The 24678-nt window shown below is 36.4% G+C and overlaps 1 protein-coding gene across 2 annotated transcripts in view; it reads left to right on the top strand.

The window, feature by feature from the left end:
* Positions 1-4823: 4823 nt before the first annotated feature.
* LOC102694225 (leucine-rich repeat-containing G-protein coupled receptor 5) overlaps positions 4824-24678 on the top strand; it is a 95459-nt gene continuing 75604 nt past the window's right edge. For both annotated transcript variants that reach the window (XR_011190065.1, XM_006633587.3), the window contains exon 1: positions 4824-5176. Coding sequence is in view for 1 of the 2 variants with exons in the window: in XM_006633587.3 (XP_006633650.2) it covers positions 4971-5176 (206 nt within the window). In the remaining variant the exon portion in view is untranslated. The remainder of the gene's footprint in view (positions 5177-24678) is intronic.

The following is a 24678-nucleotide window of genomic DNA, read 5'->3' as shown; positions in this document are numbered from 1 at the left end:
TTTTGACACAGCGTGAAATAGAAATAAAACAAAGAAACTGATGTAACAGTCAGAGCGAGAGAGCACTTCAACAGCAGAGCACAGCGACAAACTTCCACCATTTGCTCTGCCCTCAGCAACACTCCCTCAGTATTGTCTGAAATAGCAAGAGGATATGTCAGACAACTTCATAAGTAAATACAGTAAGTAAGCTTGCGTTATTAAGTAGGGCTAGGTTATTAACATAATGTGATTCGAAAAAGTAGAGGCTACGCAGCCCATTTAGATCATTTGGTTATTAGAAACTAAAGGATGTGAGATCATCTTCCAATCACTTCTTGACACATTACAGGTAAGTGAATTCACCAATATGTCTAGGTACCTTGATTCATAATCCTATAGCCTTGTATATAACGTGCTTCCAGGTTTTAGCTTTGAATGCACATTACTGTAGTTTCCGCTTGTGTTCTTTAGCTTAAATTTTACTGTAGATTCTGAAAAGCCCTGGGTTGACTTTGTCAATGCTCTTGAGGATAGTAAACTGTTGAATAAGGTTCCCTCATACTCTCCTCCATTGAAGACTAAAAAGATTAAGTTTTTAGTCTATCAGTGTAAGATTATTCCTGTGTGCTTGGGAATGTATCAGGTCACTCTACTCTGATCTAATTCTAGAGTAAAAATACCCTTTTTGTGAGGTGATGACTAAAATTGTGTACAATATTCAAAATGAGGTCTTACTAGTTATCCATCCATTTTCTCACCACTTTATCCTAAACAGGGACACCAGTCCATCACAGGGCAGACTGACACTTACACCAGGGGCAGCTTTTCCAGATGGCAATGAACCTACTGTACCAGCATGTCTTTGGACTGTGGGAGGAAACTGGAACCCATATTGATAAAAACATAAGCTATGTTTTTATTGATATGTCCCAACATTATTTACTTTTTTTTTGCTTTCCCACATTGTCTAGGACAACTGGAAATGATATGTCAACATAACAGCTAAATCTTTCTCATAAGTATGTTTGTTTAATAAGAAAGATTCTTTAAGCTCTTTATCTCCCATGTTATATTTAGTTTGCTTATATGAACTGTTTGCAAAACCCTTCACATTAAACTTCATCTGTTCTGACTAAATGTTGTACAATCCTTTTAATTTCCTTGATTGCTTTTATGTTTATGCTAATCTTTTTCTATGTTGCTACGTTCTACGAACACCTACTGTAACTTCCTTACTACCAGAAAATAGATCATTGACATAAATTAGAAAGAATGGTGGTCATAATACAGATCTCTCTGGTACTCCACCATGCCTTCAGGATGTCCATCCATTTTCTAACTGCTTCATCCAATTGAGGGTCACAGGGCAGAGGCTATCCTGGCAAGCAACAGGCACAAGGCAGGATACACCCTGGATGGGATGACTTGACGTGACTAACAGTAGAAAGGCGTAACTGTTGTTAGTCAAGTTCCCTGAAGTTGTTCCCTCTGCAAACAGTACATACCATGAAACCCATCACATTTGTTTTTGCCAGTTTGTGCCATTGAAGTGAACATTTGTGTTGTGTTAATTTCTGAGATATACAGTAGCTGCTTCTTCTTTCCAGGGAATGACTTCAGCTCATTACATGGCTCAGGAGAATCAAACTGGACTAATTTGTTTGTGCTACATTTGTGCTATTGAAAGTAGTGTTTGTGCTACTTTCCATCTCGAGTTATGGCACATTTTTGGGGGGTGTGACGGCCTTCCTACAATGGCCCTGGAGAACCAAAGAGGCATCCTTTGTTCTTGCAATGTTTGTGGTGTTAAAAATAGCATTTGTTCTGCTTTTATTTCCAGGGTACAAAAATACACATTTCATTAGTACACAGCAAAAATGATCAATTTCACTTTACTGTCCCAATACTAATACTTTTCATTGTATATCCATCAGTACTTGAAGCATCAATGCTATTGCGATCCTTCTGGTTTTTTCATGTTCTTCTCCTCATTCCACGTATTTGGGGAGTATGGAGCATCTCCATCTAGTTTTTTTTTTTCTTTGGTGTAGCAGGCAGAATTCCCCATTCCCCAGTCAGGATTGGTCATCATTTAGAGATGCATTATCTATTCCCTCTTCTTAAACACCTGGGGCAGTGCGGTGGCTCTGTGGCTAAGGATCTGCACCTGTGGCTAGAAGGTTGCTGGATAGTATCCCGTGGCCAGCAGAGGAATCCTACTCCATTGGGCCCCTGAGCAAGGCCCTTACCCCCACCCCCCCTTACTGCTCCAGGGGCACTGTATACAGTAAATGGCTGACCCTGCGTTTTGACCCCACACCTCTCTCCCTGTCTGTGTGTATGTTGGGGTTGGGGTATGTGAAAACACAAATTCCTAATACAAGAAATTGTAAATTGCCAATAAAGTGATCTTATTTACTTCTTATTTAAACCCCTCTGTGGGGAAGATCCACACTCTTGTAAGTAGCTCTTAAGGATAACCTCAAAAGTGAATTTAAAGTGACCTGACTGGTTTAAGGAAGTTAGACCAATGTCAGTGCTGGCCAAATCAATGAATACTGTATGAATGTCTCTCTTAAGATGGTCAGTAGTTGCACATGCATAGGGAGCTGGCATGGCAAAACCCTACCAAATATCGAGGTTATTTCTGTCAGTTAGGGTGATACAGCCCCCATATTGATGATGAGGAATCATAGCATGAAATTGTTACCATTTACTACACATCACCACACTTTACTGCAGGCATTTCAGCCATCTAGCATGAATCTGACTCAAGTGAGAGCATTTCATCTGACCAGATTCCATGTCATCAACAGCCATGTAACCATGCTAGGTGTTGCAAGGCAGTCGCAGAGAGCACAGCAGCTGATCAAACAGAGCACCTGTTCTGGCAAAACTCCACCAGAACAACAGAATAACAAACACTACACATAAGGAGCCCCAGCCCCGCATTAAAACTCAAGAGCAACAAGCAGGGAGGCACCAACACACCACCGTGTCGATCATTGTGAAAAACACTACGCCATAATCACACATCCTCAAAGTAATGAGAGTCCCTTCTACTTTATTACCCTTAAATATCACAATTGCAATTTAGAACCATTTTAGAACCATTAAAGATTTAGAAACAAGGAGAGGCAGGTGTTCAGTTACAAATAAACAGAAATATAATATACGTACAACCCTTTGAAAAGTCATCTATTTTTCCACAAAAACTCTCCAATTATAATGCATCACCTTTGTGCTACAAGCAGTTTACAAGTGTACTTAACATGCACACAGAAAGATCTGTAAAGAAAAAATAGAAATGCCCTACTAATCAGAGATACACAGTTGATAATTTGAAAAGAAAAACGAGCCATCAGATCAAAACGGAGACCAACACCTGTTGCTTTAGCTTCTATAATTATATACTGTCCAGCTCTAGTTTTTCACACTAAGGCTGGGAGTTGCCCATTACTGTCACCTGGAGTTCTGCTTAAATTACTCTAGTTAAATGATGAAAAGCACAAGACAAAAGAACGTCTGTATCCACTGAAAGGTTAAGCTTTTCTTAATCTGTGACAGCAGTCTTTTTTATGGATTTTGCTGCTTCATGTAGAGTGCAACAAATGATTTCCTCATAAACTCTCATAAAGGTGAGATAAAAATCTCACCTTAAAGTGATTTGATTTTACAATCAATACAGTTGTGTCACTTGTGTAGTATAATGATATACTGTATGCTACTGTTCAATGTACAATATACATACTGTATTATGCATAGCATTTCCTACAAACACTTGGAAAGGCACATCAATACTGTGACAAAAGACATAAGGGAAAGAGAAGGGAGAGTGTGGGTGATACTACTGCATTGATGTCCTTCCAAATGCAGTTTCATTGACTATGAATACTTCCTGAGAGCCTAATCAGACAAACACGAAGCCTATAAAAACCTGGATTTCAAAAACAGTTGACAGTCGTCCAAAACTACGGTGATCAAATTTCTCTAGTGTATTAGTGCTAGGAATAATTTCGACCATATCCTATCACATGCCAAAATGTTTAGAATAATGCATTTATGTAATATTTGACTCCTATTAAGAAAACAGAACACCATACAAGATATTGTATATGTTTGTATGTTAGACACGTCTACCAAACTGTGCATGTACAGTATACTATGCAGTACGTGTATACATTGAAAGGACGAATGAATCTCTTATAAGAATAAACGATGCGTTATTATTTCAAATGTTTTGACACGTGTTTCAAAACCTTAACACAGTTTGAGTCTTACCGGGGAAAGCATTGCTCTCTGGTTCTCGTAAACCGTTTTAAAGGATTGAATCTTCCTGCTGTGTTCTTAAGACGATAAAAACCTTTCGGTACGTAGTGGGTGATTAATATATTTTCATAAATCAAAACCAGCCTTAGCTTTTGGGTTATCACTATTCAAGAAAAACCCATAATGAAGTTTAAAATGAAGTACAATTCAGTAAAATGAGAGCGAAGAAAACGGCGATGTACTAGTTTAAGGCAGAGCTACACAACAGAAGAGCTGACAGTTCTGAAATATTTGTAGTTCCAATATGCAAAAGACGGGTTGACGCTAAGTTAATATTTTCCGTACAGAGACAGCATTGGGAAGGGAGGTAAATCAGAACAGCTGTAACCCTTAGGTTCTCTCCAGCACATTGCACTGACTCAAACTTGCAACTGATCAGCGCGCTCTTTCTCCCCTAACACACAACTTGGATGGGTTTTGAATGGCAGTGAGTGACGTCACCAAGAGCGGTGTTCAGGCAAGACTGTTTAAAGCTGTGAGACTTGGAATTTTACACACATAGTCACAAGAGACACTGCCCTAGCAGCCCAGGTTTTCCGCAGGAATGACTGCTTCCAAATACTAAGATTTGCACGGTTGTACCGAGGACATTTAAAGAGACGCGCTAGCTTAGTCAGGTTGGTGGAGAGGATACTTGACAGTTCTCGAAAACTGCAGAGATGTTGCATCCTTGCACAGTTCTGGTCATTGTAAAGCTGCTGCTGTTGGTGGCAGATTGTGGAGGGACAGCGCAGACCGGGGCTCGACACAGCGACTGCCCGTCCCGTTGTCACTGCGAGGAGGATGGCATGCTACTGCGGGTCGACTGCTCGGACCTCGGGCTCACGGCTCTACCGGCTAACCTTAGCGTCTTCACTTCGTACCTGTAAGTTTGACTGAGTAATGCACATGGCGCTCTCCGAAAATCGTCTCCCTTTCTGCCTTGAGCGAACTGTGTCTGTGCCGTGTGTCGGAATTCAGCAAGTCTTTTTCAAGTTCCTAAAAAGTTTTATTGCTCATTTAAAATCGCTTGATGATCAGCCTATAAAAATCCATTTGACCGTAATTATTGTACCTTCTATATTTTATTTCTTGTATTTTATAGTTCTTTAGGTATAGTTCTTATCAATTTGCAAATGACGGGCATTGATAAGACTTATAATAATTATTATTTATTTAATCATACGTTTTCTTAGTTTCTTTTAAGGGAACAAGAACAAGTAGCTCAAATGTCATGTAATTGCAGAAGATCACAATCCATGTTGCAATTGAATGTATTTTAGTATCTGTTGTTTTAACGTAAATATGTCATAATTCCACTGAAATAAGAGAATGCGGCAATGATTGATATGTTGCAGGTTAACAGCGAGCAGGTCACATAATATCATAGTTTCAAGATGAAAGCGCAGTCTGGTGTGAATTATGAAGACCAATTTATAAAGTATACAGATTTTCTTAATAGTTTAAGTGCAGAGAGCTTAATTTCTGACTGAATTAGGGCGAATTAAAAACAACACAACTTTTGGCATTATTTCATAATAGTATTTGTTGTAGCAAATGTAGTCCATTCTAAAGTTTAAGTGAAAGAAATATTGTACAGTAATATACTGTATTACAGTATGTAGTATTGCAATAGGAAATGACTTGGTCATAGGAAATGTGCAGAAGTGCGTGTTTCCTATGTAATTTCCTATTGTGATTTTTAAAATAATCATAACTTTGATTTAGAGATCAAAAACTCCAAACTCCTGAGTGCTGTGGGCTACTGCTGAAACTGTAAGGATTTATTTGCTGGTGAGGGGATATTGAGAACAATGCAGTTAAGCAGTGACAGTTGATCATTTTTCATAAGTAGCCTTGTTTTGAAAAAAAAAAGGAATAACTTTAATTTCTTATTTTTTTCTTTGTTGAATTAAACAAAGGAAAAAGCAGTGTTTTGAATCTCAATACAAACATTTACTACCAAAGTAGATACAGTGTAGAGTCAATAAACAAACACTTGGCTAAATACTGTACTACTCAGTTCACAGTATCGCCCTTTTCATCTAGGGAAATTCAACACGGTGCATAAAAATTTAGCAACAAACCAAAAATAGAAAGGTTGATTGCTCCAGAAGCTAAACTTGGCAATAGATAAACCAGCTAGCACAAGAGTAACACAGTTTAACCCACTTTTAAATAGCCACATCCTTGGGATTTCTTATGAAACACTCACAGGATTAAATCCCTCACCCTCGTCCTTAATATTCAGTACAAGAGAAGCAAGGTACCAGTCTGAAAGACATATGTTTGTGCAGGGTGGAAGAACAACTTTTGGAAAGTGTTGAGACATGTGTCATCAGCTGCTTAAAGCGCTAAATGTGTAAGATGTTTTGGATAAATAAAATGTCTGTGAAATTAGCTAAGACAAAAGTCAATGGTGTACCATACTGTGCAATGCACTGTCTGGTTTCAGAGTGTTGAATTTTTGCTAATCATTGCACATGTGTGGATTTAAACGTGTGTGCATTTAAAACAACCAGAAAAAATCAGAAAATGCTTAATAAAAGTGATTGCAGTCTAATATAGTGCCATTGTTTCTAATTATTTATATATTTATATAAAGATAATCTGTCAATTATATTGGACTTTGTTTAAATCCATCAATGGATTTGTTCATTGTAATTTAATCCATACTAACGCAGGGCAAGCCACAGGTGCCGACTTTCAGAATTACAGTGCTGATAAGGAATGAATTGGGTGTTTTAGATAACTTCAGATTTCTAGAATGTAATATGATCCTTAATGTTATTCTCAAAGTTCAATTAGAAACAGTGCTGTGAATAAAAAAATAGAGCCATTAAAATGAGTTTAAAAATAGGGTTTGCCATTATAGCACTGATCAGGGGTTTTAGGAGATGTCCAAGAATCTCCTTTGTTCGTTATTCAGTGGTGTACAGCTAACTGTCGTTGTAGTCTGTTCTCTTCGTTTCTAACAGTGGAATACACGGGGGTCTCATCAATGCAGTTAACCTTTCCATTACGTTTTCGAGTAAACAATATATAAAGTGATCATCAAAAGCAAACAATCTGTCAAACATGATTATTTTGAGTGGACTGGAGCTCTTGATGAAAACCGTGTTATATTTATGAGAAGCTCAATTTTCAGGCAGCGTGTGCAAACTGAGAGCAGAAATAAAATGTTTCTACTGTACATGTGGTTTAGTTGACAGAAAGATGTGAAACAGTGGTCTAATGTTTACCCTGTGTCATAAAACACTGAAATATTTTAATATATTTTTTACAAAAGTATAATGATTCTTCCTTAGAAGGTTAGCATAAATTTAAAATGTACAATGGCACACAGTCAAACAATTAAATCATAGACCAATTAACTCTTATTTTATTAGTTTTTGTTAATTTACATAGAATTATAATTTCTTTGTTGTTCTTTGACTAAGAGTTTTTGACATACATACCTCCGATAGCAGCAATACTGTTTTAATCTTTACTGAAATACAATTTTAGAAAAATAAAAAATAATGCAATAAAGCACAAGCTTTTACATTTTCATATGCCATTTATAATCACTTTTAAAAAAGTGTTGTCTCTCAGATTGAGTCAAACTTCACAACCGGTAGGTTTCTTTGATGTTTTTAGTCACAAGGTTGTAAACAGAAAACTGCAGTTTTTTTTAAATGTCATCTAGTCTTATTCATATTAGCTGTTTTTCATAAGAATGGACATTAATAAAATTAATATGGTAATTGATGTTTTGTACAAAGTTTCCTCTGTCTGTTTGACAGACAGATTGACAGTGAAACCATAAGGCCCATGTGTGGAGCCACTATAGAAAGAGATCGTAGGTCCACGACATGTACAATCTGGCTCATTATTCGGCAAACGGAGGACAATTGCTTTGCCCAAATCAGTCAGCATCCAACAGAGAACGCGTGCATGAATTGAACAGAGAACTTTGGAAGCCAGCTGTGATCATTGGTTCAAAACTGTGTCTGCTTCATGTTTAGTCCCATTCATGTCACTTCTAGACTGGACTTAGTAAGCGGTAGTTTTTCTTGTAGTGCAAATTTGTCTTATTTCTTGTCACATGAGATTTTTAATTGGTACAGTATTTACCTGAATGTGATAAAGAATGTTAATGTTTCATCACAAACATTTCACATTTGCATCCCATACTTTGTTGTTTTTTTTAACTTGTGTGATATGAAAAAATGTAGTTCAGCAGTCTTTATGATTTTCCCCATTGAAAAATTCAGTTTTTCAGCTATTAGGCACTTGAATTCCTTTGCATTCTTTAAAAAGAGGGATAGAGGTAAGTAGTTTATAATTGGCAGAAAGCACAGCAGACTGTTATTTTAGCGAGGTTTCATCTCAAATCAGCACTACTTGTTTGTTCTGATGTAGGGAGTGTCTTATGTTGTCAGGGAGGAAAAACAGTATTTTCACAATTCTGAGACAAAGAAAAAGGATACGTGTCTTAGCCCATCTGCCAACAAAGCAAACTGCCTTTGGCAAATGCAGGATTATTATCAAAGAAGTAAAAATATTTCATTATATGCACAGCATAAAAGATGTAATGACCAGAGGTATATGGATCCAGAGACAACTGAGTTGTGCTTCAGAATTACAAACTTCACAACTGAAAATTGTGGCTTTTTTAGCTGTTTTCAAAAGAAAGAAAAGTGCAAATCAGTACCTTCACTGGTAGATGTGAACATATATTGGCTGGGGAGACTTAATTTTTGATTACTTTTTCTCACATGGCAGGGTACAACCTATACTGGAAGCCAGTCCATTGCAACATATGGCAGTATTAAATATCAAATTCATTTGATGTTGTTGTGAAGCTCTAAGGTACCCTACACCTAATCAGAAACGTTATGGTAGAGTATGATAAGCACATTGTACAGTATATGAAAATGAAAGAACTGTTATGTGGTTTGTCTGCAGACCTGACATCAACATCACTATAAAGCATTACTAAGATCACAAGAGTCAATAACAGTCAGGTCTTGAAGGTTTGGAGCCCATTTTATACAGCTTCCAGCTTGAAGTCCATTTTGAAGATTCTTGGTAATTTTTACAGCAGCATTAGCACCCTATAGTCCGATCTCATCAGATTTCTGAGGTTACGAAAGGCAGGGCCAGATCAGAAATGTGTTGGAAGACCTCTAGGGAAAATCAAGTTGCTGTTGAAGTGGTGTTGGTAGACCAGTGATTCGATTAGATTAATTAAATTAATTTCCAAACTTGTCTTCTACTCCCAGAGAATATTAGAGTACTTCCAAGAATAGTTTTGAGTGATTTTGTTTCAGTTTAGGTAGATAGATTTTCCTTTACTGTTGGATTGCAGTAGTTCCAGCTAGATTGTGTGAAAAATAGTACCAGTTAAGAAACTGGTGTTTACTTGTTAGTTTTTTGTTTACGCAATAGGAGAAAACAGACAAGACGGGAGAGTGATAATTAAAAAGAAAGCTCTTTAATACACATACTGTACCATGTGAACATGTGGATTTCCCAAATAAAGGATCAGCCTGACCCCTGTTTTATCATAGATAAAAATAAACTGAAGGACAGTAAGTAAGTTCTTTGTATTACTCTTATATCAGAATACACTTTATAACTAAATTATTTTAATTTATTTTTTGAATATATTCATTATATACTGTTACAGAACAAGTAAGGTTTATTCCATGCTGAAAAGAGAAAAAAGAAAACTTAACGTTTCAGCTGTGGAGCCTTCTTCAGGTGTGAGAAAGACCCTATGTTATACTACAGTATGTTAATAATAAAGTTAGTAATGCTTTAACAGAGTTCACCTCGTGAGATGTCTCTTTTCCAAAGGTGACAATCTCTTTGGTCCTGAAAGCTGTATAAGCACCCACAATGTGCTGTAGGTGGCCATTTTTTTGGGGTCATAAAACTTTGTGTAACTTAAATTTATTTGCTGGCTAAACCTACAGTACAAAAGGCAGGTTTAAGCCAACCTGATGTAGCTGTCTGTGCCCTCTCAAACTGCCTCTCAGAAATCAACCAGAATTGTTTACATCTAAAATAACAATGATACAGGGCATCCTGCGTGGCTCAAAGCACTGGCCCAAGCGCATGATGAGGATGAGCTCAGTGGTAATGGGTTCGACCCTGTATCATATCACTAACCTCCTGTGACAGGGGTTCCCCGGCTGATGAAGCACAGCTGGCTGAGAGACATTCATGCAGGATGGGAGTAGCTGACCATCACTCTCTTGGCTCTTGGAGTCCCAAGTGTTTGTAGGCACTCAGTCCTGTCCTGAGAAACTCAACACCCTTCCAATCAGTGCTGAAGCCCCAGTTTGCCGGTGTGCTGTCTGTGGGTGACTTGAAGATAAGTGGGTTGCAAGTCTGCACACAGGGCCTCATTCTCCCCCGTGTGCGGCCATAGGGTTTAAAGCTGCAGGCTGTGAGATGAAAAGCACACAGTTGAAACTTCCAAAGTGAGTGGGTGTTTTAAAATGTATAAAAATTATTGGAGATCCAGATTTTAGGGAAAAAAGATAATATAGAGGTGATTTTTGAAAAAACAAAGACATAATTATTGATGAGTTGCAGATTAGATCAATCTCTCAGTTGAAAAATCTTGGTGATTTCTTTAAAGTTAGTTTAGCTTTTCAAAGTTGCAGTATGTGCAATATAGACTTTGATCCATCCAATTCTTGTCTTGTTTTTTATGTTTTTTAAGACTGATTGTTGTTGCGTTTTGGTTGCTGAGGTTTCTAAGTGTATTCTTGACAAGGGTCGGTATCATAGAAGCAGGGTATCTTGAATTTTACCCATATCTGAATCCTCCTTTGGAGCCTAGATAAGATTGTATTTTGTCTTTTAATTGGATCTCATTTTTCATTTTGCTTTATGTCATCTTGTTTGACATTTATTTTGGTGTGCAGCACTTTGCCATATTCTGCCATGAAAGAAACTACAGTATATAATGTTATAACTATACAGTATAATGTTACTGTTGTTGTTACTTCAGTTGTGTGAATTAAATATTTGGAGCCCTTGTAACATCAGTGCAAGGGGCCCACCACCATATACTACATTATAAGTTATCAAAACAGAGATACTAACTTAAAAACATATTATTATGCTTAACATTTGGTTAAAGCTTCAACAAGCAATGAGCAGATTGCTTAGTTTCTGCTTATTGAGTGATGATGCTGAACCATTCAATTTTCTGCTATTTCATGGCTTGTTTTCTGCATTATAAACTGTAAATGAATTTTGACTGCAGTCTTATCACCTTATTTGGACTCAACTGTATATGTATGTTACTGGGGGTTTTCTGGTATATGGACTTGTAGAGTTCCTGACATTTTTTCTGACCATGAAATTCAGAGTTTGCATGACAACATTGATGAAACTCTTTGTTCCCTTCCTCTTTCTGTCCCATAGTATCAGATGTCAATGTCTTGTTGATACAAGACTTTCTCACTTCCAAACTGAAGACAAACTGAACTGTGGTGACAAGTGCACATAGTGATAAATGCACTGTATATCAGAAACACATTAGTCATCCCAGCAGCTGAAATTAACAAATCTGAGTGGGCTGGTGATTTCTAAATGAAATTCCGGTGTTTTCTAATTCATTTGAAGTCTTGTATTCTGCTTCTCCCCCCTTCATGGGGAAAAAAGCAAAATATTAATGGATTTCGCAACTTGTTACTGTCACTAATTTCAAAATCAAGAAAGCTTCCTGCAAGGTTAAGGGAACCCCAGGAGGAAAGAAGAAAAATTCAGAGTAGTTTAACTTGTTTTTTTAATCCCGTATAAATAACTAAAAGGCACCATCATTCATTTTTTCTGGATACTTATGGCATGATACTTATTTCCATGATTTCAGAGGCTTGATGCCTTTAAGAGCCATCCACCTGGGCTCTTCCTTGTCTTCTTTAAGTTGTCTTAGAAAGTAAACTTGAAAGATTGCAGGTGACTTTGTTCTTTCCACTAGCTGTCCTACCAAATCCATTAACAGTATTTACTTAATGGCTCTGAGCAGTAGAGAGAGTGACTTCATTTGTTTTACAGTTTTGAAGTCTCTGCGGGTTGTCTTAGAAGTCTATTCAATTAATTAACACTGAAGCAACAATCGGAGCTTCTTTCTGCCTTCCTTTGGCAGGATTAATGGATTCTGGCATGATTTGTACATCCAACAGCAAAACCTCTTGCTGGGAAAGCCGGCAACCTTGACTAATTCCCAGCAGTCCAAACTTCACGACTTTATTTTGAGCTTTTAAGTTTGACTGGAGATTAAAGGTAATGCCTTCGTGCAGCTGGCCTCTATAACTGTGACATTTTTTCCCTTTCACTTTTTTTCATCATTAGATAAAACCATTTTATTGAATCCGTGTCTATGAATCTTTACCAGCAGATAGCAAACAGTTTCAAACAAGTTCTAATTATATATGAAATGGCTCTTTAACAATCACATGTATTTCTTGATTTCCCCACAGTTCAAACTTCAGCGTTATTATATTTCTATTATAATTTGTTATGAACCTAATTTTCCCTAGATTTAAGACTTGCGCATAGTTTTTTGGCTTGGTTTTGGTATTCTTTCTTTTTTGATAAAACACAGTGGCGAAAATATTGGGGGTAATTTGGCAAATGTGTTGTACTGTATGTGTGCCCTCATTAGTCACCAATCTTCTGGAAAGACCTTGAAAAAAACAATTTTGGAAAACCTTTTAGCACACAGGATAAAATATTTTTGGGGAGGGCTTGTCGCACGTTGCCCTGTTACCACAGACTGGGGACATTTAGACTTCATGCATACATTGGCCCTGCTAAACAGCAGTGTGACAAACAAGATTTTTTTGTCTTTTTATTAGATTTATTTTGTTGTCGGAGCTTCAATGCATAATTAGTGAAAAGAAAGCTGGCAGGGTGGCGTTCACGAATGTCTAATTAACAGCTTAGGTCTTACAAGGAAGGCTTAGAGAAACGGCATGAAATGCTGCAGCTTCATTGTCATTCCACTCGATTGGTTTGTTAAAAGTCAGCTGGGCTTTGGCAGCGTTCATAAAGGGAGGGCTCAATAGATGTTTTGTATTGCCCACTAAAGTGAGAGAAGGCAACCATTTCATTTTCAAATGGACAGCTGCAATTCAGTGCTTTAAAGAAAGCTATGCTTTCCTGGTAATATGTCATAATTGATTGTCAATAAAGGTAGTCCAAACCCAATTTTCATTTTTATGGGGAACATTAAGGATTTTAAAATTTCTTCAGCGATTTTATAGATGTCTTCATCAATTGCTTGCTTCGATGTAACAATTCAGATCATTTAGCTGAGAATTTAAGTGACTTGGAAAGCCCTTCCTTTGAAATGCGTAATAACTAAGATCATAGGTGTATGCAGTGTAGAGTAAAGCTTTTTGTCAAGGAGTCCATTTTTGTCAAGGAAATGACAGTATCATTAAAGGAAACCTCATCCACACCATAACAATGAGATGTTTGATAATGATCTATCAAATGGTTAGTATTTGATACACATAATGGAGATATTTACTGTGGTAGAGTACCAGTAATTGTGAATGGATATGTTGCTCTGGCACTTTATATACGTAAATTGTTGTTTCTAGAAAATCCTACATTTATTTGATCAAATGCTGATATTTGTATCAAAGTACTACGCAGAATTTCATACACAGATAGTGATATCAACATTATAACTGGATTAAACTACGGCAACCAATAAGAATCGCTGGTTTACCCAAACATCGTTTGTAGGAACATCTTAAGTCACAGGCTTATAAAGCCCAAAACACAAAATTATTTTAACTCTTTACATTCAAACAGAAACCTGTCAAAGGTCACGTAGAGAATTAAATTGCCCTTTGTGGTCTGAAATGTCTAAACACTAAATTAATTAGGAGAGGGAATTGGCACATTAAAGCATGAACGACAGAGGTGACAAATCTGTGGCTCAGTAGCCCTTCTCACCCCCATCACCTTGGTAAATATTCCAGTGAGGCTGAGATGGTAATAAACTGGTCCCTGTAAGGGCTTTTTCCTTCTTTACAGCATCTTTCATCTGGTCGATGTGGATCAGCCTGCTTGGCCCCTGGTGACAGAATAAAGGAGGCATTTAACTTTGGTCAGATAAAACTTGCTTGCATTCAAAAAATGCAATTAGGGAAATATGTAAATCTAGATGTTTCATCAAATGTTAGCTGAGAGGTTAGCAGTCCTTTTCGTGCACAATGGCTGAACTAAAGAACTTTGGTGGCTGTATAAGAACCATTGTCCTTGCGGCAGCGTCTGTTGGAAACAAAGTGTGGAGCCGCCGTGGGAAATACCTACATATTTGACACAGGCCCTATTTCTTACAGAAAAGGGGGCTGAATAGAAAGTATGGTGATTTTACTGTTGCATTCTAATCAGCCACGGCCTGCCTAATTTGCTTTGATGTGGAAGATAAACTAATTTTCCTATAGGCTGGACAAAAGTAATTAACAACCTCATGCTTTCATGTGGCCTAAATAGGCTATAGAAAAGGAACACAGGCATTACAAGTAAAAAGTGAACTTTGAAAAACTTTAGCGCAGTCGAACAATTGTTGGTTTCCATTCTGATCGTGATTGGGGGGGGGGGGGAACACTTTCAAGATTTAAAGAAAAAAGATGAGGTTCTTTTCTCAGAACTGAAATTAGTGTTGTAAAGAGTTGTAACAGTGGCGCTGATTTCAAAGACCATCTGTGACTGCTATGACTGTAAAAATATTTAAAAACAGAAGGTGTTCCTGTTAGAGGCAATGTTTCATAAATAAAAAAAAATAAGTTGTGCAACTACAGTATATAATATTGTATGTATTTAGAGTATGTACTGTAACTGAATTATAATTTCACTCAAAAAATATTCAGTGACTTTTTAAATGACCCAAAGTATTATACACAGAATACCAAAGGTAGTATTAATTAGCAGCTGTGGTTACTTTGTAGTTTGTCAAGCAGTGTATAATTTTAAGCAAAGACAAAAGGATACTTTGATAAGTTATTTTGGGGAAAATGGTGTACAGATGTATTGTAACTGATTAGGAACAATGTTTTGGTACTTTGTTTTGGTGGAATGCATCAGTGTCCTATGTTCTGAATATATACATACTGTATTTCCTGTACATATCACTCACTGTATATGAAAAACTATAAAATAATGCTATAAACTTTAACCAGGTTATTGTATAACCTTGGCAAAGATGCAGATGCACAAAACAAGCTGTTATACCTAGAGCATATGATTTTCTAGTGTACCACACAGCACTTTCAAAATAATCTAAATATTAATAAGCTTAATAGTAATCAACTAATGTGATTTAAGGTTTGAGTTCAGATTTATTGCTTTTCTTTAAGCAAGAGCTGCCACATGCCAAGAAGGAAGAACAAAACAGTCTGCAGGCAATAAAAATAAGTACAGGCCAATCGATAACTTGTCAGTAGTAAATAAGATTTTGCATTAATGCTTCTTTTTGCATACATAGCTTTATCATCCAGTTAATTAAATCCCAGTCTCTTTGATATTCTGGTCTTCATTATTCAACACATATGCGGTTTGTAAAATGTTATGACCCTATTTGGATATCTTAATAAATGACAGTGCAGTGGAGCAAAACGTTCAGGAAGAAAAGCTTTAACTCTTTTCCACCTCAGATAGTTGAGTAAAATCCATAGGATTTCCAAAGGAAATAGTAGGGATTCCTGAAATTCATGCAAAGCAAATGGTTAAATAGTGAAGAGGTTTGAGGTCTGAAGCAAAGCGGATCTTTTGCGATGGCCAGTCAGATCCTCCCTGAACGATCCTTTGGAAACTCGACCGTGCAGATTCAAAAACAACAGGAACTAGGCCATATTTTCACAGCCCTATGGCTCCTGTTGCCTTCTGTCAATGAGAAAAATTATAGTTGCAGCAAAACTAAGCATTGTGTCAACAGTTAACCATCCAGTAAATGTCCCACTGCTTTTAACTGATAGTTATATATTAATGCATTTTTCCTACAGTATGTGTTAGGAGGCTTTATAAAAGGCATCCACTACATATTCATGTTCTAAGAAATGTTTCTTTGATGTAATTTGATGGTTACATTTCAGCATACACCTTTGTAAAAAGAGATACAGTAAGTAAAAAAAAAGATGTGTAAATGTGTAAATGATTTTACCAGACACGGGAGATTTTTGTATACTTATGGTCACCTTTTCTGAATAGCAAAGTAGGTTTCAATCAGCCAGAGCACACATCTTTTATGTTTTTGATTGAGATCAGTTATAATAATATGTATTTTATGTAGCCCATTTCATGATGCCTCATCACAAGGCGCTCCTTAAAAAACAAGAGTTATGTCTTTAATACCGCAAATTAATAAAGGAAGTTAAACAGAATTATATGCCAGAGCATAAATGTGAGTTTTAAAATAGAAATTATTACTGACTGACTTGTGATGTTTGACACAGGCTGAGAGATTATTCCCAGCACTAGAGCAAAAATTTAAATGTAGAATGACTGGGTTTAGACTTTAAGCAGCAAGGTTTTAATTTGATTTTAAATCTAACCTATATTCTTATTGATACATTTCTGAATATATACTGAACATTTTCCATTTCAATACACAATGCTACAAGAACATTGTATATTCTCATTTGAAAGTGGATCTAATCCACAAACACAACATAAGAGTGTATTTAATGTGTCTGCTGTATCTGTATTTTTATCACTATCACAAGTTCTCACATTCATAATTTGATCTTATTATTTTTTTGTCTAATTTTACTTGCTATTGTACCTTCATTCCCGAATCATCTAACACTTCCTTAAACTAAGATATGTCCTTTTTATTCCTTTTTTAATCTCTTGTACTAGATTATATAAAGCTTTGCTTATTTTAACATGACACTTTTTGTATTATTGACTTGAACATTTTTGTGAATGATTTACATTTTGCAGTTTTTGCCTATGTCAACAATAAGTTACACCCTTGAATTCTCCTCTGGACCTTTGTTCCATGTAATTCCTCATGTAAAAATCCAAAATACTATATAGAAAATACTGACTGACTTACAGTATAATAACAATATTTTCTTGACACGAAACCTACAGAGTACCCCGATTAAGACTAGATCTCCACTCTCAGAAGTCGAAAACAAAGTAAAGGGTTTAGTTCCAGATTTTGACCTTTCTAATATTTACTTTTTTTTAGCTTCGTTACTCCAATCATGTTTTAAACATTAATGTCTTACCCTACTTCCTGACTTCCATTTCAAATATTAATTTGAATACCGCATTCATGTCCGGAATAAATTAGGTTAATAAGAAGTCTTGCCAAGTTGCCAAAATAGGAAGTCTGTTGTGTACTGTACAGTATGTGTTAGTTTTCTCCTTTCATTCCTGGGTAGAAGCAATTAAAACATTTCTGCACTGATTCTTCCTTAACTTTACCCCGTAATTATAGAAAGCCATTCATCAGTTAACACAGTTAACTCTATGTGTTAAATTGCTACAGTGCGTCAACATTGAAACTGTAACTATTTCTAATATAACCATTAATAGTAGTGATAATGGATGTGGCATTTTTTGTTTCGAAACACGTTCCTGTTTAATGGAAGTGTTTGTTTTTTTACTTCCACATTATACAGAGCTCGTAAACTGGGACTTATTACAAGGAGTGTGCACATGTCCCAGGTGTCACAATAGGTCCATTTCGATGTTTCACAGAATACTTTTGTTTCTAAGTTTCCTGTTTAACTGACATTAGAATGATCAACTCCAATAAAACATGCTGAGAGTGAACCAGAGTTGACTTTCAAGTGGTAATAGTTTTGTGCTTCAGGGCTAGCATTTTCAGTTGACCTTGGATAAGCATACAGTATCTGTTTTCCTGTTAAAAAATCAGGTAGAGGAGGCTTGCTTTTTAAATTATAAAATATAGTTACCGTGCTCTTTTGTTTTGATCCCCATGTGTCTCTTAAACTATTACAATCTACAAAACAAGGTACACATCATCTGAGACTGACTGAACATCTCTTAAGAAACTCCAAAATACACCTGAACACCTATAAGGAATAATTTGTTTCTTGTCATAATTCACCAGTACACATTAACATTACACCATAGCAATATAGCAGTAAGGCACAGAAACTTTTGTGACTGTTGGGCTGTTGAAGTCATTGAGTCTCATGCGCGCCTCTAGTTATTACCAAAAAGTTTTATACAGTGCTTGTATAAGGAACAGACTGGTGAAAGGGAATCATGACTCATTTGAAAACATTGTGTTGCTCCCACTTTTGCAAATTACAGAGACTTTATTCAGAAAAAAGTAATAAACATGTTATTTTAGCATTTACTGGTAGTGCTCCTGACACATGAATGTGTGATTTTGTTCGATAATGAATTAACCAATGTAAGACTGATGAAAGCCTGTTCTATTCACAAATTAATGATGCGGAATTCATTTGTCTCTCCAGTCCATTGCAAAACATTCTTCCTCCTAATGAAACCAGTTCCTACACAGGAAGGAACTGGAAGAGTCCCAAACCACTGCTTCAGCTCTTTGAAGGAAAAAAAAAAACAGCATGCTTTTTAATCTTTTGTTTGACTTCAGGGACTTATTTGAGTGAGTGGTGTCAGAGATGGATTTCAGACACATCATTCCACCAGAAGACAAAATTGCCTTTTTATTCCTCATTCACTTCCCTCAAAAGGCTTACAATTTCATAGCCTGATGAAAACTTAACAATGAATCTTTGCAGAATCCAAAAAATAATTGCTTGTATTGATCAGTTCTGTTTTAAATCCTTTGAAAGACTGCCGTTTCTTTAACTGGAAGTTTGAATCTTAGTAGAGCAAATCTCTTTGGCTTCCTTGTTTTAACATGATTTTCAAAGCATTGTGAAAACGTCCATAATGTTTTATACCTAGCTGCGTAATTAGAATTTTGTGTGAATTTTCACATTTTGATTTGATTGTAGTTTTCTTTTACCTTGATCTTCCTACAGTTTGTCCATATATTACTCCTTTGGACTTAATATTTCTGTTCCTTAAAGTTTCACTGAAAACAAATAAAAAAAACAAACAAAAGCAAGGTAGTGTGTATTGCACTGCAAAAAAACATTGTGTAAACAATACACTATCATTAAGTTCACATAAATAATTTTTATGCTTGCTCTCGCAGCAGGGTACATGAATCATCAATGCAATGACAAGATGATAACATCCTTATAAGTATAGGTGGTTAGGTACTGTACAAAGCTAAAAACAAATGAGTGCGCGCCAGGCTATGTCAGGCTTAACTCCTAGCTTGGCTGTAGTCTGCGTAAATGACCTTTACCATGTCAAGACACCTTATATTTGCCAGTCTCCGCCAGTTCAGAGAGAGAACAGCAGCAGACTGTTGGTTAACAGGCTTTTTCATCATATCACAACACTTTCAATAACTGCTTATACAATTTAGGGTCAGGATGACCTGGAGCCTATCCCGGGAAACAATGGGCACAAGGCGGAGTACCTTGTTGGAACCCACACCACAACAGCAAAAGGAAGGGAAACCATACTTTTTTTTTTTCTTTTTGTGTATGTATGTTGAGGCTATTTTCCCAATCACTTCATATCCTTTGTAATTGATTTTTTATTTTTTTAAATTAGACTGACATTCCTGTTTAGCAAAGAGCCCAAGACTTCAAAAACCCGTCCTAGTGATATTACGTTTTGTCTTGACAATCAGGAAAGAGCTAAGCTCTGTGTGAATCTCATGCAACACATAGCTCCAGTGGAGATGCAAAATGCCCCAGATTTCTTTGGGACTCATCATGAATTCTGTGTGTAATTTGAGTGCTTTGTTTGGAATCTACTTAAATATGAGTACCATCTTGAAGTGTAATTTAAAAAGAAAATCAAATGTATTATAAACAAATGATGATGCTGGAAAGTGCAAAAAGAGGCTGGCTCATCATTTGTTGGCGGCAGTAGAAAACCTTGAAGTATATACTAATTTATAACACATAAATATTCTCTCATAAATGTTGAGATATTGCTCTTGTTACTTGTTTTAAAACTACAGACTATGCTGATAAAAGGATCCCGCTCAACTATTTCTTAAAAGAAGTCAGGGTATTGGTTTTAACAACAAGGTTGTGTAACTTGTTCCACACCTCCACACCCCTATGTGTAAAGAAGTGCCCCCTCTTTGTACCCTTCCACATACATCCTGCTTGGCGCACTTTGTTTCACTGTTGATTCTGGAGAAGCCATGTACAGTAGTTACATTTGTTAGTGCTTTTGAGGATTGTGAATATTTGAAGACTATGAGTTCCCCTTATTGTATTCTATGCTAAAATGTTCTCTGTCCCGCTCTGTCTGGGAAGCTTTAATTGAGGTGTGTTCTTTACAGTTTTCTGTGTAAAAGTTAATAATCTGCACTTCGAAACATTCTTCTGAAGTGGAGGAGATCAGTTATCAGCAATACAGTGAGGTTATGTAAGTGAAATAATCCATTTTAAAATGCAGGATTACATCACAATTTTAAGCTTTTAAAGGTATAAATGTAAAAAACAAATTATATGACTGTGAATATCATATATCAATACAAAGTCTATAAAATATAATCACCTTATACGGTAAGCTTAATTCTCCAGAGCTTTCTGATCAGGTGGTAGTTTCACAAAGCCACTGGAAAGGAGCTTCTGGAATTCACATCTTGAGTGTGTATGAAAGTAGGCCGCACACAGAGGAAGAGCAGGCAGGAACCATTTTTAATCATGGAGAAAGTCAGAATTGTCCAAAGATCTCAGCAAAAGGTTATCAACCTCCTCAACTAAAGTGACAGCAATGAAAAGAGGACAGTGAAAATCCTAACAGGGAGTACTCTTTATGTTTCACATTCAAGGCTGCTCTGCTAGGATGAGGATGCAAGAAGATTTAATCCAGATGTGTGGTCAGGAAAGCACTGTACTACTGAGAATATTCTGGAAACTCGTCATAGCATCAGTTCTACACAAGACAACATGAAAGGAAGTAACGAAATGTATACCTGATAGCAACTAATTGACTCTCAGATTGAACTATGGGACTGGAAAGAGACTTTGGACATAGCTGGATGAAACACAGACATAGCTTCTGGATATCGCCTCACCAGAGGTGTGTTGAACAAAGAAAGTTTCTGCTCATATTGAGAAGAATGTCAGCCTCTTCAGAGAAGCAATAAGACAGATCTCTCCTGCTTTGGGGTTGTTTTGCATTCTCTGGTTCCAGTGCCCTTTTCAGATAATCCCAGAGGGATGGGTGGGTATTTCAGACAACACCCTGGTGTCTTTGTTTTCTCTTTACTTACAAGGGTTCCCCTTTGCTTTCAAATGTACCTTTTGATATATTGTATGATACCACTGTCAGGCTCACAGGATATTTCCTGTATTTTAATCAAGATGATGTATTACAATTAAACAATTTCTAAACAACAATTTTAATTGTCAAGCTGTCTTTGTTTTTGGCCATTTAAATACCACTTAAAGGTGGTATTCATATCTTAAGTATCAAATCTATCTCCCAGGAAAGTTCTACTCAGCAATTTTGTTCTGTCCTAAAGTGTTTTGGATCTTTTTTGTGACAATGTCCCATTCAGGATCTGACCCCACAACCTTTCAGAATGTTATAAATGTAGAGTCCTAACCATTACTCCACAACGCTGCCTATTGGATGTCTCAAAATCTCAACACTTTCAGAACAGGGAGTCAACTTTGATGGCATTATTAGTACTAGAGTAATAGGTTTACTGTACATACAGTAGCAATTTGATATTATTAAAATCTGTGATTCACTTGGTATAATCCACAAATATGTGGTTACTTGTTATTAATACAGGTTATAAAAAGCTGCATTATGGTTCTTTTTTATATGTTTTTTATTCGTATAGTTTTTTTTACTATCTTTTTCATAGATAGTCAGTGTCACAATATGCAAAACCAATCTTATTGTCAACTGAAGAGAAGTTTTACAAGCTGTCTCTGGAAAGCTGAAATGGAGGGACGTCTCTTTACTTCTTACTGATATACGGTATCATTTCTTAACATGATCCACAAAGTACAGGCATATTTTACTACAGATCATTTCACTACACATTCTCACCAAGAGAGCTATGTACAGTATTGTACTCATCTTTCAACAGGCTATACAGAAACCTTGCAAAATAGATAAGAAGAAAGTACTTCTTAGGAAAGAGAACATTTCAAAACTATTTTATCCTAATACGTTATGGATAATGGTCTTTGTAGCTGTGTTCACTACAAAGAGTCCAGCTTCTGGTATTGGCCTAATGAAAGTCCTTGAGCACTTACCATGCATCTATAAAGCATTAAGTCAACAACAAAGCCTTCTGGATAATTCTTTACACAAATCTGGATCTCATCTGACTGTCCCAAACATAGGAGTGGAAGAAAAGGTTGAATCGGACTCCCTGATGGAAGATTATAGATACCCCAAACCAGAATCTTGTAGCCCATCATAAAGCTTTTGAGTGCATATTGAGGTTTGTGTGCTTGATGTTGTGAAAAAGTGATAGGAGAAAGGAGAGGCATTGCCACAGTTCATTGCTAATCATCACTGAATTAGTCATCACTGGATCTCTCCTAATGAGAGATTATTTTGAGGGTTTCAGTGTTTGTTATAATGGATCCCAGATCTTACTATGTGCTGAGGTATAAAGATATCAATGTCGAGAACATATACAGTAGTATAATGAATTGAGAACCTACAAACAGCTGACAGAGGTATTTGTGGAGGATGAGTTAAATAAAAAGATATAAGCATATACATAAAAGAAATTACATAAATTGCTATAGGTGAGTGGAGAGGACAGAAGATTATACGTGTGAAAAATTGAGAAATTATGCAGTACACTCTGACCACACCTGATTCTTGGCTTTACTTTCCTCAGGCTACCACTTTGATTCTGAATCATGCTGCCATGTGTTTGCTGCTCCTGATGTCTGTCCTTTTCTAACCCAATTCTACACATTCTGGCAAGTGCCAGAACTACAAATGGCTCCATACAGCCCATTTAAAAACTCCATTGGTTGTGGGTGCTGCCTGAAGCAAAGCATAGGCCACAAAAGAATATATTTTTTGCCCCTCCAAATCACTGACAATAAATTTGTGTGACGAAAGCAGAGGAACATTTTGTTGTTGTTAGTGTCAAGTAATGTGTGGGCTCTGCCATTTCATTTTTCACAAGCTACAGAAACAGGTTAATACTGTAGAAGCACAGAAAAGAAAATCTCAGTTTTCTACTGGCACATTAAGCTGTTCAGTTTTTGAATCACAGTCTTCAAGATTTTGCCTGTATATGACATAATGAGATTTAAATTGACGCTGATTTTCAACTTCCACGGTGCAAAGTGACCCATAACAATGCCATTCAAACTTTCCCTATAAGATCTATCCTATTAATTAGATGAGAATTCTTTTTGAAGTACCACACTTCCTTGCAGACAAAGAGTTATGATAGTATTTGGTCCTTTCCTAAACACATTATGTTTTGAGGAGACATTTTCAGTAAATGCAATATGCACTTCTATTTTGTTAATATTTATTTTATTCGATTTTTTTTCACTGAGTTTATGTATGATACTAATTAAAAACATTCTTAATATTGTTTCATCTGTGCTGTACAAAGATTACATTGTGGAGACAAACAATATTATAGGTAAAGCAACATGAATAATGAAGTTTTTGTGTTTTCAGAATTAGGAAAATCAGAAAAGTATGTGGTGTGTTTCTTTACAACCTTTTAATGACCTCAGTTTAACCCCTTTATGAACCGTCTGGGAATCCTGACCTGCTGCTTGGGAAACGTTTGTTTGATATACATCCTCCAAAAAGATAAAGATCTCAGTGGTCCTTCTTGCTGCATATTTCTGAAAAGTATTTAGAAATTCAAATCCACTGTCTTGAGAGGTAGTGTAGTTATTTTGAAGGTTAAGGTCCCATATGTCCAAATACATCAATATACAGAGCTTGAACCTTGTTAAACAAATCACATCACTAGTTTTATATACTGTTTATACTGTAGATTTGTATATACAGTGCAAACTAAGTTGTTCAGGGTTTTCTCTGAAAGGGTAAACAATTGGAACAAATCCCTAGTCATTCTGCACCTACAGGTATGTGCAGAATTTTCAAAATATTTATTGTTGTAGAGAGGGCCCAACAGAGGTATGAAGACATGTTTCTGAAAAGCTGTGGAAAGAGCTGTAACATCTGTTTTGATTAGAGGTATTATTATTTCTTAATAAGAAACTTTGCTTCACTCTTCATGTCTCCTACTTTGTACTTATTGTCACCTGCGCAAACATTCTGGCTCTTTGCATTCTTCAGTGCATC

Source organism: Lepisosteus oculatus, chromosome 7, assembly GCF_040954835.1.
Source record: "Lepisosteus oculatus isolate fLepOcu1 chromosome 7, fLepOcu1.hap2, whole genome shotgun sequence".
In the NCBI taxonomy this organism is placed as follows: Eukaryota; Metazoa; Chordata; class Actinopteri; order Semionotiformes; family Lepisosteidae; genus Lepisosteus; species Lepisosteus oculatus.
The sequence above is the reverse complement of the archived record's forward strand: the minus strand, read 5'-3'. Positions and strand labels throughout refer to the sequence as shown.